We start from the raw sequence: 16128 nt of genomic DNA, 5'->3' as shown, positions 1-16128 counted from the left end.
TAATTCGGGGCCTTTAATGGCCAAGAAATTTAGCCCACTCTCGTGGGCCAATGCTTTGGCTACCATGGTTTTCGAGCAGCCCGGTGGGCCGTACATCAACACGCCTTTGGGTGGAGTTATGGCAAATCGGGTGAAGACGTCAGGTCGCTTTAAAGGCCACTCCACGGCTTGTTGTAAGGCCAGCTTGATATCGTCCAAGCCACCGATATCATCCCAAGTCACATTCGGGATTTCCACTAAAACCTCTCTCATTGCACTGGGTTTGACATCAACGAGGGCGGCTTTCAGGTGATCTAAAGAGAGTACACGGCCATCTTGAGATTCCGCTTGGCTTTCAGCTTCAATGATGAGCGCTCGCAAATCAGCCCCCACGAACCCATGGGTAACATCAGCTAGCTCTTGTACACCTCCAGCCGAGACTTGGTGATCAACCAGCTCCAGGAGGCTAGTAAGAATCTCAAGTCGGGATCGAGCGTTGGGTACGCCGATTTCCACATGAAAATCGAATCGCCCGGGACGAAGGACATTCTCGCTGATGTCGGATATCTTGGGAGTGGCCCCGATTACGAGGATCCGCTTTCTTTGCGAATGCAATTTGTCCATTTGGGTGAATAAAGCGGCCATAACTCGCTTGCCTTGGTCGGAGCGAGATCCATCGTCTTTTTTCGGACAGAGCAGCTCCAGATCGTCCAAAAAGAGCACGCAAGGCTCTTGATCTATGGCCTCTTCAAATTTGAGTTGGATGCTCTCCTCACTCTGGCCGTAAAATTGAGACATGAGTTCAGACGAAGACACGTTGACTTGATTCACGCCCAGTAACGCCCCCAGATTGGAACCTAGGACGGATTTACCGGTACCCGCATGACCCCACAAGACGATCCCATTGGTCGGACGGAGCAACGATTTCTTCTTGGGCACCGGATTCAACACGCTCTTGGAGGCTTTGCGAATGATTTCAATTTCACGCTGCAAGCCACCAATGTGAAAACTCGGACTGGCGGTCTCGTCTAAAACGGCTTCCGATTCGGTTGTGTCTTCCATCAGACTGATGATCGTGCGATGTGTGATCCGACCCAACCCCCCACTATCCTCATGGGCGGAGAGGCGCATTTGGTCCAATTGGGTCTCGAGAAGTGCCAGATCTTCCGATGTCCCATTCGTATCATCGACCTGCTCATTCGCCTGACAATGCCGAACGATGACCTGGACCTGACGTCCATAGTAAGGCACCACCCACACGGTCCCCACGCCCACCCAGCTGTCTCGAGTCACATGGCGCAAGAGCGTGGACACGTCTGGTCCCATGGCATCGGATTCCAGACTCACCCGGACTTGGGACCAGACCCGAGCACAACCGGGCAGGGCTCGGATTTGAAGCGGTCCCACTGGGTCGAAGGTATTAAGGGTTTGATGAACTTCGGGCAAGGCCACGATCTGGCCGTGAAAGGCTCGTTGATTGAGAGGAAACACGCGAAAGGGCTGGGGAGGATGGGTCCCGATGCGGATCTCGACCCATTCGGAAAATCCCACCTGTAAACGGCGCATGGTGTCCTCGGAGGTGAACACGCTGCGGGCCAAGAGACTGGGATTCAAGCCCGACCAGGGGATGGCACTACGGCTAACGCGCCCCACACGCCCGTAAAACACGCCATCGACCAGGACGTTGTAGTTCAATCCCAGGACCATCTCCGATTCCGGGATGGAGGAGCCCGTGGCTTGGGCGTGGTCGTTAGCCGCCCATCGGGGATAGCAAATCATCGGCGATTGTCGACAAGACAACCATTCTTCAGGCGTGGCACGGGCGCCGGAAGCCGAAGTGGAGGGCGTGCCCTGAGCCGCACCAGGCGTGGCTGGACTTGACACTCCTGACGTTCGCCGAGCGTTCTTGGGAGCCATGGTCGAGCAAGTGGACGTGCTAAACACAATAAAGAAACATCCGGCCGCTTTTACCTGAAACGTGATCCACCGCCACCAGAAGCCCGTGAATGATGGCAAGTTAGCGCCTCAGCAATGACCGTGACACGCGATCAACCTTTCAAACTGATGCAACCGAGACGGAAAATGACGAAATAGTCGGACGGACACTCCAAGTCTCCTACTACACGGCCATACACGGGCTACACGGGCTACACACATCAATACAGTCACTTTCAATGTTGGAGCACGAGAATCTGGAATTGGTTTGCTCAGCTTTTTACAGCTGAGGTTTCGTTGTTAGAGTAAAGGAGCTTTGCGTTAACAAATAAATGGGTTTTTAGTTATGTCCACAAGAATAGAGTTTGAGCAGAACTCCCTGAGCGGCAACTCTCAAATGGATAGGTCGGTGTGAATTCTTGACTTGAAAGGGGATGAATTGCTAATGATGCCCGTTGATGTATACTTTTCAGTCATTCTATTGTCCATGGCGTTAGTCCTTAGTTAACAAATTTCAGGTACCATCACTTTGGCCAAAAAGAGCAAGTCATTACCCAACCATTACTTGCCAAAAAATGTAAAGGAGTTACTCTTTACAATTACTTTTTGCTTAAATTTAGATGTTCAAGCTTTCAAATTTTTGGCCTCAAACAGGTCATAAGTGGCTAAATCAACGGTTATTGTTTTTTCAAACAGTTACTTCCAACAAGTTATATTAATGAGCATCAATATGCTTTATTTGCTCAGCACTGCATTACTAATTGTTATTGTAATTATTATTGTTATGTTGTTACTACAGCCCTGCTGTTTTCTTTATATTAGTGGATGGAGAGTTTACCTTTCAACTGATTATTACATTTCAAAAACAAAGATATTTTGTCTCATATAGGAAACAGGCTTTTGTTTGGTGATCATGACTCTAGCGGTTCTTATATTTTAGATGACGAAAAACAAGTGAAATGGATGTGATCAAAATCAATCAAAAATCAGGGCAGGGTGAGTGGTGAAAGCATTTTTAGGCAATTTATGTCCCAATCATTTAGTGTTTTGATTCTTATAGCAGAAGTATTCCCAATGCTATTGTGAGTCACAATTAACTTTGCTCTGAGTTTGCTCTAAAAAGGAGAAACTGATTATTCCATCACCTCCTTAGTAAATTTTCGAGTATCATGGGAATATATTTTGTCCAAACATTCCCCAGTAGAGCTCCACTTTCGCCCATTTATGTTCAGTGTTTGTCATTGCCCGTCAATAAAACCATTAAGGCACATATTCCATTCTAAAATACTGACTTACATGCTCTTTGCAAGAGACAAATACAAGTAGAAAGTTTTTTGCGTAGAGTCTCATGCATTTCAAAGCTTTATCATGTATAAAAACATAACGAAATTAGATATGAACTAAAAAACATAGTAGCTTAAAAAAGGCATATGTTTCGTAGAGTATTTCGATCAATTCACCAACGGAACTAAATTTATGCAACCTCCGGTCAGAAAAGTCGAAGAAAAAGACCTGGGCACCCGAATCACAACAAATAGAAAAGATTGGGCAACGTGATAACTGAATGGACGGAGTGACAACTGGACGACCCTGAAAAATAACTTCCCGGAAATGAGGCTAGGGCAACCTTGATAGGAACGACAATGGGCGAATGACGCATGAAAGGCCACCCATTCTTAGACAACGACAAATTAATAATCAAAACCAATCCGTGGTGTTGTTTCTAATTCGGTTTTTATCGGCTAGAACTTCATGTTAAGTATTCTTCCGTTTGTTGCATAGCCAGGAATATAGTCAACAGTTCGTAATTCTGCAGTGATAAACCAGTAGCCCAATGGATTCAACAACTTCAAATTTTGCTTAAATGTATATATTACATATGAAACCATTCCTGAACGAAGAAATACGGATCGCTTCACTAAATTCTCTGAATAACACGATGATTCAGTTACCCGGTCAATCTCTCTTTGACACGTAAATACGGCAGAATCGGTGGGGTTTTCAAGTTCAGTACCAAATTCTGATCATGCCTTCATTTATTCTACATCCACGACAAAACTATTATAATTTGGTCATTCTCCGCACCATGGCTTTTCTCATGACGTCCGCTTTATATTTCATGTGTACTAAAAGTGGCAAACTCCACGTCGTCCAGGCCAAAGGGCTGGATCCGATTTCTCTTTTGGCTTGTCAGCTTGACAATGTCAAGAAGCTGAGGAGAGGCGAAGGAAGCAGTATTCAGGGAAGGGACAGGCCAGAATCGCCAACAGTGTGACGCATGAGCCCCCTAGCCACATTCCCTCATCAAGATCGTGGATAGGGCAATGGCAATGACACAATTTTTTGTCCATTGACATTTTATTTGATGAATCATCATTTTAAGGGCCGTGGTTGGATGTTCAGGGGGGTTGAGGTAATCTATCCAAGGAACTATTGTTCGGTCACCTTTGAGAGATTTCGTGGAACCTGTATCAACGACACGTATCAAAGACAGATGGTACAGTGCCGTCGTATTCACCGCTTATCTATACCACTTGCGTAATCTCACAGCTGAAATTCATTACCAAAAAGTCATTAAGAAAATTGAAAGCTGCCTTACTTTCATAGAAAAGCTCAAAACTAAAGGTTAACGATCAAATTGACCAAGTATTATTCAATCTTAATGCCCAGAGTTGGTTCACGAGTATTTTTTGCGTTTCAGAGTTCGGCATACACTGTTCTGAGATGTGCCTTTCGGTCAAGCAGTGCCACCAGATTTGGCAGGAATGTTTCTTCGTTTGCGTCTAAGATTTTGATAAGACCGATCTGTCTGACAGACAAGTGGCTGGATACCGGATTGGTTGGAATGATTTTTCCATAGAAGGAAAAGTTGGTGAATTAAAACTAGTCAAATAGTCATGGACTCGCGTATTGCATAATTTTTGTAATGCTCATAATTTCTGAGGATATTCCGTTCACACTGAAATAAAACACAAATCCAGTTCTTGGGAAGAGTGATACCATTGCTAAAGGACATATGAGACAATAAGCCAAAGCTACTAAACGTTAAGTATATAAAACTAAATGCATGTAAAATTTCCTTGATTGTGTTCTAAGTACATGATTTACTTTTTCCGTTAGGAAAATAACGTTAGCCGAAGTCAAGTGGTTTCAATTATATTCTGGCCTGTAAAAAAATCCTAATAACCCCAAAACACTTCAGTTGCATCCATTTGAGGTGGATGATTGTGTATTTCTGCTTTCTTGGGTTGGATTTATTGCCATGACAATATTTGCTCAAATATGTCAGACGAAATTAGCAACTTCAAATTTTTACTCAAGCAATTGGCGATATTTCTTAAATTAAAGAATAGACTTTTAGTTCAAGGAATCGTACAAAGTGGAAGCCAACCAATTCGATAATTTTCTCATTTAAAATTTTTATGCTTTTTGTTCCTGGTCATGAGTTGGTTGTCAATGATAATTCATAATCATCGGAATTTCATTCGTGGGATTTAGCGCAGCAAAGCAGTCTAAGATGAATATGTCAAGAATCTTTTGCCCATCCCTGATGTCGTGGGTTCAATCCTCGAACGCGCAAAGCCCCGAGAGAGGAAATGTGGCGAAGTGGGGAAGAAAAATCACGGGTTCGTTCCCCCCCGGACCTGTTTGAAGGAAACATTGATACGCTAACCACACCCGCGGGCAGTGGACTAATCTAATACCAGGCAAGACATAGCCTATCGGAATGTGGCAATGGATGATGTGAAAGGCAACCAACCCATGATCATATTTTGTGTACATGAAGTCTGGTCAAAGACTCAAGACTGTGACAATGTTAGCAGAAGTAGAAATCACGACTCGAACCGCACCAGGCAAACCCAAGTAGCATTTCATTTTGAGTTTTGTCTACTGTCTGGACCGTCAGGACCCATCTTTGATCAATAGCATGCCAGCACCGCCCTGCCCTCGCGGACAAAGTAAGAGTGACGGAATTTGAACGCCAGAGTTTGGAAGCCCTGCCCATCCTTGAGTGTGTGTGATCAGTTCTGATGTGCGTGGTGCTCCTCGTCTGGGAGTTGATGGGCTCAAACTAACCTCGAATGGACTTGCCCCGGCTGGATCCGCCCCTTCTCTCGTGTCCCGCCTCTTGAGTTCCCATTCGAACGAGTCGTTGGACATCCGCGTAAGTGTTAGTTAGTCCGGCTACATCCCAGGATCATCAGCATGACGTTGCCCACCAAGCCTGACGGCCGTGGCATGAACGGAATTAGGCTTGATTTACAGTTACACACCTAAACAAACAAACATTCATTCATTCACCCCTTGATTCACACCTAAATGGCCTGGCCAGGCCAACATCGACAACCCTTTCCTATGGCAAGTAGCCTAAAGCTAATCTCTCGTAAGAGGGGGGGTTGTCGATTACAAGAGATGAAGGTCTTGCCCGGCGGGTCCCAACTCCCTATAGACATCAGATCCGCTTACTTGATACTTCGGAAAGTCCCCCTCAACCGAGCAAGCAGGCAAGCAGGCAAGCCAGCGATTAAAAGACCTTTCTTGATATTTGTTTTCCAGCGTTGTTGTTGTCCACTCGTTGTGTTGTTGAATCGAGTGCGGCCTTGCTTGGCCGGTCGTCGCCATGGGCAAGACTAACTTCCAGTATGATGAGACGGGCAACACGTATTACTACGTGTTCCTGACCTTCTTGGGCTTCGTGCTCTTCCCGTCCACGTACTACTTTTGGCCGAAGACTGAACAGGAAGACCCCGAGAAGCGCCGCAAATATGTCCAGGCCCAAGCCCGTGACACGGTCTACTACTATGCGTGCATGGAAAAGGCCGAGCGTATGACCCAGAAGGACCCTTGGGTTCAGACCCGCCGACGCATCACCATGTTGGTCCTCATGGCCGGATGGGTCGTGTTCGCCATGGTCATCTACCAGATCTCGCAGTTCGACTACGAAATGGCCAACTTCGACCCTTACGAAATCCTGCAGGTCAGCTTTGACGCCACCGCCAAGGAGATCAAGAAGAAGTACCGCGAGCTGTCGCTCATCTACCATCCCGACAAGCCCACCGGCAACGAGAAGCTCTTCATGAAACTGACCAAGGCCTACGACGCCCTCACCGACGAGACGGCCAAGTACAATTGGGAGCACTACGGCAATCCCGACGGACCTCAAGCCATGCAATTTGGCATTGGTTTACCGGCCTGGATCGTGGAGGAGAAGAACTCGATATGGGTGTTGGGCGTGTACACGCTCATCTTCATGATCTGCCTGCCCACGGCCGTGTACTATTGGTGGTCGAACTCGATCAAGTTCTCGGGCGAGCAAGTGCTCCTGGACACCACGCAACTTTACTACTACTTCTTTCACAAGAGTCCACAAATGATGCTAAAACGGGTGCTCATGGTCTTGGCCGCCAGTTTGGAGTTTGAGCGCGGGCACAACTCCGAGATTGTGGAACGCCCCACAGACAATGTCGAGATCCCGCAGCTCATGAAATACCTGCCTAACTTGGGCATCAACAACAAGGAGAAGCCCCTCTGCTTCGGCTACTCGGTCAAGGCCCGGGCTCTACTGTTCGCTCACTTGTCGCGAATTTCGTTGCCACCTAACACGCTCCATCAGGATCGGTTGTACATCATCAAGCGCTGTCCGTTTCTCATCCACGAGATGGTCACGTGCGTGTCCCAGTTGATCCTCTTAGCTCATGCCGGCCGTATTGGTCGCTGGCCTACCTTAGATACCATCGAGAACGCCATGAAACTCAGTCCCATGGTGGTGCAAGCCCTGTGGGAGCGCAGCAGTCCCCTGCTGCAGCTTCCTCATGTTGAGGAAGACATGCTCAAGTACTTTCACTCCCGTAAACGGAACATCAAGACCCTCCAACAATTGGCCAAAACTAAGGTAAGAAAATTCATCGAAATGCATGATCGTCCTTGGACAAGAAGCGTATAATGGATAACCGACCAACCTCTCTTAGGATGAAGACCGCCGCTCGGTTCTCCGTGGTCTAACGGATGACCAATACCGTGATGTGATCCGTGTCTTGGCTTCTATGCCGATAATTTCCCTGGACATCACCACTGAGGTTGTTGACGACGAGGCTCAGCATGTCGTGACAGCGGGTGCCATCGTTACCGTCACCGTGCTCCTGAAACGAAAGTAAGTTTTTTGACCTTGGCTCGTGTCTCGTGGTTATCAATATTCAACCGCATTTACCCTGAGATGTACTATCAACAGGAAAATGGAAACCCTCATGTCGGGTTCTGTGGCTTTAGACGGGCCAGAAGATGCCGAGGACCCAGAAATGGACGAAGACCCTGAAGATCTCGTGGAATTGCACAAACCTGAGGACGACGATGCCCCTCAAGATGAGAATGGGAAGCCCCCCACCAAGGCTAAGAGTACGCCAGTGTGGAAGAAACAGGACAAGAAGAAGAAAGGCGGCAAAAAGGGCGGTTCCAAACCCAAGCAAAAGAAACCCAAAACCAACAAACCCAGTACTGACGGCAATGGCGAAGAGGCCACAGGCGCTCAGGTGAGTTCAATCGAACGTTAATCACGTTTCGGAGCACTTCTTGATCAAATTAAAAGCTTTGTCCAAAGATTATGCGGCTCTCTATTAGTACTGTACATTGAACTTCAAAAAAAAATGAATTAGATGAAAAAAATACAAATAGAGTAAGAGAGATAAGTTATCGCTTAAGAAGTCAATTCTCTGACATGGGTGGTGGCTTTCGTCATATAAGGTGCAATGCTCGGTGATAGCTTGACTCCCGGACTTATAACTCGACCGTTTCAATACTAATGAGTAATGACTCAGATCATGTCTTCCTATCTTTCTCTGCTCCCCTGAATGTTCCCTTCTTTTCCCTACGCAGGAAAAGGCTAGTGAAAATTCGAGCAAGTCTCTTGCCAAAGCACAATCATCTTCATCGAAAAAACGACGGAAGAACGTGAGTACCGTTAAGCCAAACGACAAGTGTGTCGTTTTTGTTTCTGTTATTGTTGCTTGTCTCCCACCCCTCGTTTACCTGCCCTATTTTGCCATGATTCCGATTAAACCATATGGTGTTGGGTCTGTTGTTGTTCCTTCAATGTAATGATGAACCGACAGACTGATCTTGTATCAAGTGAAAAACTAATCGATCAAACGAGACCGAAAGTAATCCAACAACTGGGATCGGTCAAATATATTCGATTTAAGCGCTTTCGGTTCATCTTATCTTTCAGTCTTCATTGTAATACTTGCCGCAATTACTAATTCGACGATTGATTTACTTCGATTCAAATAGGAGGCTGATGATGGAAGCGGCAGCGACAGGGAATCTGGTTCAAACTCAGACAGTGATGATCCCGAGAAAAATGACCCGCCAAGCCGCCAATCTAACGCCGATGAAGACGACGAAGAAGATGAAGAGGCGGAGTGGGAAAAGTTTCAAAAGAAGATCAACAAGTACAGCTCAATATTATACACACTCGATAGAAGGCCACGGGATTTCATACACAATTGTATCCATTTTAGGCGAGAAAAAGTCTTGGAAGGCAAGAGTAAAGAGTCTCATTCGGCTCACTGCCCGTACTTCACTGACGATAAGCAGGAATTCTGGTGGGTCTACATAGCAGATCGCAAGGCTCACGCACTCATCACACCACCCAATCATGTCACTTCGTTAGTGAATCAAGAGGAGGTGGAATTGAAATTCTCCGCCCCTCCCAAGCCAGGTATGTTTCACTCGAGGCAGTCTAGTTTAAAATTTTTGGTCGATATAAATATGTCGCTCTTTCAGGCACATACACGTTCATGGTTTGCGTCCGCTCAGACTCATACCTGGGTTACGATATCAACGAGGAAATCAAATTGGACGTTCAAGAAGCTCATAAAGCACCCACCGAACATCCTCAGTGGGAATTTGAGGACGACGATGAGGAGGCCTCTGGTAAGGAAGAGGACAGCGAGGACGAATTCGCCACTGATGACGAATACGACGAGGAGGACGAGGAGTAATCCGCGTCACAATGTCACATCCCACTCGAGCATTGCATTTAGTAGCCCATCGGGCCGATGTGGAGATGGCCTTTACCCATCAGCTCTTCGCGTCCAGCTACTTCCTATCTTTATAAGTATGCGTCTCTTGATCCTCGCACGCCACTTTCTCGCACCGAACGTGCGTGCACCCGTTGCCCTTGACTGGCTACGGTGGCCGACGCTTGGTGCCCTAGTTGGCCATGGACTCGCCCGATCGAACTTTTTCTATTCTCCATTTGAATGGCAGTGGTAGTGGGTGTCTCGTGCTGCGACTAGTAATTGTTTCTTTAACCTGTTATCCGGAGGGAAAATGAATGAACATGCATCAACGATGTTCCTGCAATATTTTTATGAATGGAATAATAAGTTTCCCACCTCTTGACCTGGCCATTGTTCAGTTGTTCATTGATATACACATTGTAAAGAACGGGATTGAATTCATTTGCATCAACTAGACACTTTTTTTCTTTCGCTTAGTTTGACCCGAATACTTCCGTTGAAGTTTGCTCTTCTCCTCAATGATTTGGGTGTACTTCCTTTTGTTGTACTTTTTGAATTCCGCATCGGCCATCAACTGATCCACCAACGACTTCTTCCGATCTTTCTTGGTAGTCCGGTCGGTATAATAATCCACGGGTGAATCGATCACACGACCAATCTACAAAACCACTGATAGTGCCAGAAACCAGTCATGCTAGCTAGCCAAAAAATAAAATTGTGGGTCTTACCTGGAAATATTTCGGGAGGTCGGCGCGATCGTTCTTCTTGTAAAAGCGCTTGGGATCCAACACGGATCGCATTTGGAGCACTTCCAATTCACGGCGCGTCTCATCGGTGATTTCGGGCGCCTTCATGTGGAACCAAGCCGCGCCCTTGGTCTCTTCGCGCTTGAGCCTGTTCATTTTCTTGCGACTTCGCTGACCTAAAGGCCGCTCAATCACCTGTTTCTCATCTCCGGCGGCTTTGGTCAGTAATTGGGCTCGCGCCTTTTGATCACCCAAGGCCAAAGCGTGCGATTTTTCCACCAAACTAGCCCAGTGTTGTCCGGGTCGACTTTCGACATACACATCGGATTCGTCGATGCCCGTTTCCAACGAGCTCGAAAACACGGCTGAGGCAGACGGGCTCGACCTAGAAAAGTACGCAATCAACTCAACCGCGTGCCGAGTGTCAAGAGGCATTCAAACTTACTCTGAGGGGCGGGTGGACACGGGACGGGTCGATGCGGTGGCAGCCGAAGCCGCTCTTTGGGCCCAATATTGACGGAAACGATCTGTAAGGCGATGGGCATAAATGGGTTAGTATTGGGTCGGACGGGGAGAGTGAGGTCACCCCGTGATACGCACCGGCCCGCAGCGAATTGGCTGGCGTGACTGGGGAACTCTGCAAAGAGTCTAGACCCCCCGATTGGGCTAAACTGAGGACAAATTCAAGTTCGATGGGTCGATTGAGCTCGTCCAGTTGGCGAGCTTTTCCCGTGCGAGGCATCTTTTCACACTGCCGTGATGTTCACCCGTTGGATATTGGTTCCTTGAGGGAGGGCGGCGATCAACCTTGACTCTTTTCAGGCTGGCTTGCTTGAACGAACAACATGTGAGTTTGTTTGGGTTCGGATCGTTCGGATGGTTCAGATGGATGACGGGATGGATCATCCGAAAGGTGACGAAACTGTAGAGTTAGGTGATAATTCTAAAGTTAGATGATATGCGAGTTCAAATAGTTGGCAGGCGCCCTGTTTATCAATTTGAATCCAATTGATATGACTAAGTTAAAAAGACGGACAAAGTTCGTCTTACAAACAATGATACCGACGTATGTTTCTCGAAATTGTTTCACGATGACTTATTTCATATTTTTCAATATGGTCACTCCACTGAAGCGGCCCGATGCTCAATTTCAGGCTGAATTGGCGGGTTTTTGTTTACATTCTCAGTTTCCATCAGGAGATGCCTCTATACGCTCTATCTAGTAAGCCAGATCCAAGAAATTTGAAGTCGCTTCTTTTCCCTTTGTTAGCCCGGCCGATTATCCGTGTTCTACCCCATGGGCAGAGAACATCGAGGCTCCAGGGCCTGGATCTCCATTCCTTGGCCATCAATCGTGGCCGATATTGAGCATGAGACCGACCTGGAGGCACTACTCACCTCCTTGGAAGCGGCCTTACTCGAGTTGGCCACATGGATCCTGGAACACATGGAACCACTCAGCCTGCAGGATTCAGACGGTCTGCTCTTACCCAAAACCGTTGGACAGGCTTTGAAATTGACCAATACCCGTTGGCGATTTCGACCCGCTACCCATTCCAAGCCCTCGGAAGGCCCCCTGAAGCTTGATCCGAAGGTCGAACCGGATGGAAGTTCGCAGGCGAAAGAAACGCCCATCTCTAAGCAACGGCGGCGAAATCAGGCTCCAGCCCCTCAACGCGAATTCCAGTGCGCATTTCCGGGTTGTTCCATCAATCAAAACGTGTTCACCTCCCAAAGGCAATTGGCCCGGCATTTTACGGCTGAACACGCCCTAGTGGATGACTTGGTTTACCCCTGCCCGACTTGCGATCGCAAGTTCGTCAACGCCGCTCTGAGGCAACGCCACGTGTCCAAGATGCACGTTAAGAACCACGTTTGTGACGTGTGTGGTCATCGATTCAACGAGAAAACCCGCTTGGTGCAGCATCGCCGCGTTCATACGGGCGAGAAACCTTTCGCTTGCCCGCATTGTTCATTCCGATGCAACGCCAAGAAAAATTTAGACGCTCACAAAAGGGCCAAACACGCCGATTACGGGCAAGCCAGTCACTTCTGCGAGGTCTGCGGCATTCCCTTTCAAACTCCGTACGCCTTGGACTATCACGTTCAACGCAAGCACGTTACGCCCACTGCCAGTGGGTTGACTCGCCATCAATGCCCTCAGTGTCCATTTGTGACGCGTAATGCCACTCAATTCCGACAACACGTGGACTACCAATGCCAATTCGACGGAGTAAGGGCTTGTTTGTGCAATATCTGCGGCAAGGCTATGAAGACACCCACCACTCTGAAATTACACATGAAAACAATGCATCAACGATCAATCCAGGCGGAAGCGCCGATAAAAAAGGATCATCCAAGGCAGGAAATTGCCAATGGCTGAGTTTCTTGAGCCGACACCGCCCAGTCGAATGTCAACCGTTGGCGACTGTCAATTCGAGCATTGTAATTTATGTCCTCTGTGCTATCTTCGTCTCGCAAAGCATTAAACATGGAACTGTAGTGAAACGGCTGTTCCTGGAAACTTGGGAAGCCAGTTCCCACGAATATTCTAGAAACAACAAAACTAGAATACCAGAACGTTTTGTGGGATAAACAACGGAAATCGGTTAGTATGGCGAATTTCATGCGAAGCCAAGGGCAAAGATCCAGTTTGCAAAAATCCACTAATCAGCAAGCTGGAAGCATCACAATTCCGAGAATTATGATCTTAATCTGACCATTGGCTTTTGTGGAAAGTGCATTGGCAGAGATAGCCTGGCAGTTAGTAACATAGGCCCTTCCATTTTGTATATACCCCCCTACTCCTGTCCATAGGATTAAGGTCTAGTTTAGACTTCATAGTGTTAAGTGCTCCGCCAAGGTCCCCATCACTGACACGGACGCCTCTTGATGAAGACGCTACAGACATGTTTTGGGCCTCCTTGACCCTAAGCCAAAGAGTGAACTGCTCGACGACAGTCTCCCTCTTCCCTGCTCCGGGCCCAAGCGCCCTGGCCTGCCCAGCACTACCTTTGCTGCCTCTTTGGCAACCTCAAGGAGGCTTGAAACAAGCCTTGTATCAGAATGTACCAGGCTTGAAAAGATTCGCATCATCTCATCAGTAAAGCTATGGTAGCACTTACTGATGGGAAAAGGGCAAGTAGCAAGTCATCACAGACACCCAAGTACTACTTGTTTACAAGCAAAGCTTGGCCAAGTACTAGAACTTGGGCAAGCTTAGCCCAAACAGAGATACATTGTTAACGTAGGTAGCCCAGACGGTTAGCTCAGGAAAACCGCAAAATGNTTGTTAACGTAGGTAGCCCAGACGGTTAGCTCAGGAAAACCGCAAAATGAGGATTTTTTCTTCGTAGCTATATTTAGATTGCTAGAAACAAACCAGTCATTGAACCAAAGCCACATTGCTGCGCCACTGTTGTTGCACATTATTGCTTTTCTTGTTTAAGCTGACTTAAATTGCCCTGGTATAAAATTCCTCGCGTAAGTTTGGCCACACCATTTTCGCCCCAAGTGTTTGTGTACAAACCCAAGTTGAGGTAAGTTCCTACTTGGGCAAGTTAAGCACCGGACTACTTGCCCTGTCGGTGCTTGCTTCACATCAGTACTGCCAGTCGCAAGTAGTACTAAAGCACTTCAAAAAAGAAAGTAAAACCATATTCAACAAATTACATTGTCAAGTATAAGGGACTTGTTTCTTGATAGACTCAGGAAGCTCACATATGTTAATGTTAATCTGAATAATCAATTGAAATATTATAGCAATCTAATCTTAAGAAAAAAATGGGTTCAGAAAGGATTTAGAAAGTGACAAAATAGTAGTAACAATCTAAAATGCCATGTCCATGAATCAGCTTGTCTTCAAGTAAAATTTGGCAGTGCCCTTGAAGAAAATATTCAATGATGCTTGTCATGATAGTGTTCCTTCTCATACAACGCATCAATTCAAAATCTGTTTGGAAACTTTTTAATTCTACTAATCGTTTACATTTTTTCAGTGGAGCCACTTGTCAAACCTCGCGCGAATCTGAATCCAGGGTCTGCAGTACGGCTAGAGCCACTACCGATTTCTCCCACGCCATCCGGGCAAGGTTTGACCTCCAAAGAGATTGAATAGCCCGTGGAATGAAGCCAGACTGTTTAGGTATTGATTAGGGGGACCTAAGAGATCATAAAAGTGACCTTACTTTGGGTCCTGTTGAGCTTAAAAAGCCTCTCAGATCGATCTCAAAGGCCAAGCTCAGGATCCACATCAACTCTATTATGAAGAAAATCCAGGCCTCAGTCAACTGTGGTGAAGTTGTAAGCTTTGACCTCATATTGGAAATATTGAAAAAACACATGGGGCAATGAAAAACTAATGTTATGTAGACAACGAGAAGGAAGATCAAGGATAGCTAGATCTTAGATTAGGAAGTAGGATATATCACAAGAAGCAATGCGAAAGCTGTGCATTCACACTGGTACGGAATAAAGACAGTGAAGTGGTCGATCTTAAGGCAAATTACGAACAAATGAAAGCATATTCCAGATTGGAACTGCTCTAACAATAAGCATGTCGAGGCGACAAACAACTCGGGCTGGAGGCTTCCACAATAGATTAGAACCGGTAGATCAAGTGGCTCTATGCCCTTGTGCCATTTAGATAACACAAATGTGATGACCCGTCAATCATAAAGCAAGGGAATTATACCTTTCTTTACCTTTTGATACCAGCTGGAAGAACATAATCAGGTCAAGTTTGATTCGCGAGAGTTTCGAGGCCAAATTGTTAAATTCGACTCTCGTAAGGGATTTCCCACAAGCATTGAGAGTGCTAAGTGACCCTCTTCCCTGCATATGAAACACTTTTTCACTTGCAATTTACGCAGAACACGGACAAGACGAGTTGGAACCCTGATAACATTAGAAAGAGCTGCAGTACTCTCCAATTTCCTTGGTCAACCACAATGGGCAAGACGTAGAAACACTAGAGGTCCCTGGTGGCTGAAATGTGCGTCAGCTCAGTAATGGAAACAAACCGATTTCTCCCACGCCATCCGGGCAAGGTTTGACCTCCAGACAGAGTGAATAGCCCGTGGATTGGAGCCACAACATCTAGATAAGGATTGAGTGACCTCTGAGTTCTTGAGAGTGACCTTTGGATCCTGCTGAGCTTAAAAAGCCTCAGATCGATCTCAAAGGCCAAGCTCAGGATCCACATCAACTCTATTATGAAGAAAATCCAGGCTTCAGTCAACTGTGGTGAAGTTTCAAGCTTTGACCTCATATTGGAAATCCATGAACGTGTTTTGAGGGGTTATGAAGTGGATTCATTTACCCTGTCCAGGTGTGACCCGAGGCGTCACTGAAGACAACGGAATCTTTTCCCCAAAACAATGCCGCCTGGAAATCTATCTGCCGTTAAACAGCCACCACACTCTTGGTGATGGCTTGGTGGTTTCCATCTA

At 46.7% G+C, this 16128-nt stretch overlaps 5 protein-coding genes across 5 annotated transcripts in view; 2 read left to right on the top strand and 3 right to left on the bottom strand.

Annotated features, from left to right (window-relative positions):
- LOC131889550 (ATPase family gene 2 protein homolog A-like) overlaps positions 1–1944 on the bottom strand; it is a 2644-nt gene extending 700 nt beyond the window's left edge. The window contains exon 1 of the mRNA XM_059238678.1: positions 3–1944. Coding sequence (XP_059094661.1) covers positions 3–1896 — 1894 coding nt within the window. The 5' untranslated portion in view covers positions 1897–1944. The remainder of the gene's footprint in view (positions 1–2) is intronic.
- Positions 1–2146, bottom strand: part of LOC131889701 (bifunctional glutamate/proline--tRNA ligase-like) — an 8469-nt gene extending 6323 nt beyond the window's left edge. The window contains 1 exon segment of the mRNA XM_059238864.1: positions 1951–2146. The gene's annotated coding sequence lies outside the window, so the exon portion shown is untranslated.
- A 4343-nt stretch (positions 2147–6489) lies between these two features.
- On the top strand, positions 6490–10314 carry LOC131887682 (translocation protein SEC63 homolog; the record flags this gene model as incomplete). Its single annotated transcript, XM_059236329.1, is given in 7 exon segments — positions 6490–7807; positions 7884–8065; positions 8144–8441; positions 8785–8859; positions 9199–9359; positions 9429–9628; positions 9694–10314. Coding segments are annotated over 7 exon segments (2406 nt in total). The 3' UTR covers positions 9912–10314.
- LOC131887684 (deoxynucleotidyltransferase terminal-interacting protein 2-like) lies at positions 10017–11621 on the bottom strand. Its single transcript, XM_059236331.1, has 4 exons — positions 11279–11621; positions 11124–11205; positions 10661–11063; positions 10017–10590 (listed from the first exon to the last, which is right to left on the bottom strand). Exons 1-4 carry the CDS (start codon positions 11418–11420, stop codon positions 10384–10386), a joined length of 834 nt encoding a protein of 277 aa, XP_059092314.1. The 5' UTR covers positions 11421–11621; the 3' UTR covers positions 10017–10383.
- Positions 11622–11838: 217 nt separating this feature from the next.
- On the top strand, positions 11839–13180 carry LOC131887683 (zinc finger protein 250-like). Its single transcript, XM_059236330.1, has one exon. The coding sequence runs from the start codon at positions 11976–11978 to the stop codon at positions 13059–13061; it is 1086 nt and encodes a 361-aa protein (XP_059092313.1). The 5' UTR covers positions 11839–11975; the 3' UTR covers positions 13062–13180.
- The last annotated feature ends 2948 nt before the right edge of the window (positions 13181–16128 follow it).

The sequence above is a fragment of the Tigriopus californicus genome, chromosome 10, assembly GCF_007210705.1.
Source record: "Tigriopus californicus strain San Diego chromosome 10, Tcal_SD_v2.1, whole genome shotgun sequence".
Lineage (NCBI taxonomy): Eukaryota > Metazoa > Arthropoda > Copepoda > Harpacticoida > Harpacticidae > Tigriopus > Tigriopus californicus.
Note: the sequence above shows the minus strand (reverse complement) of the source record. Positions and strands in the feature narration are given on the sequence as shown.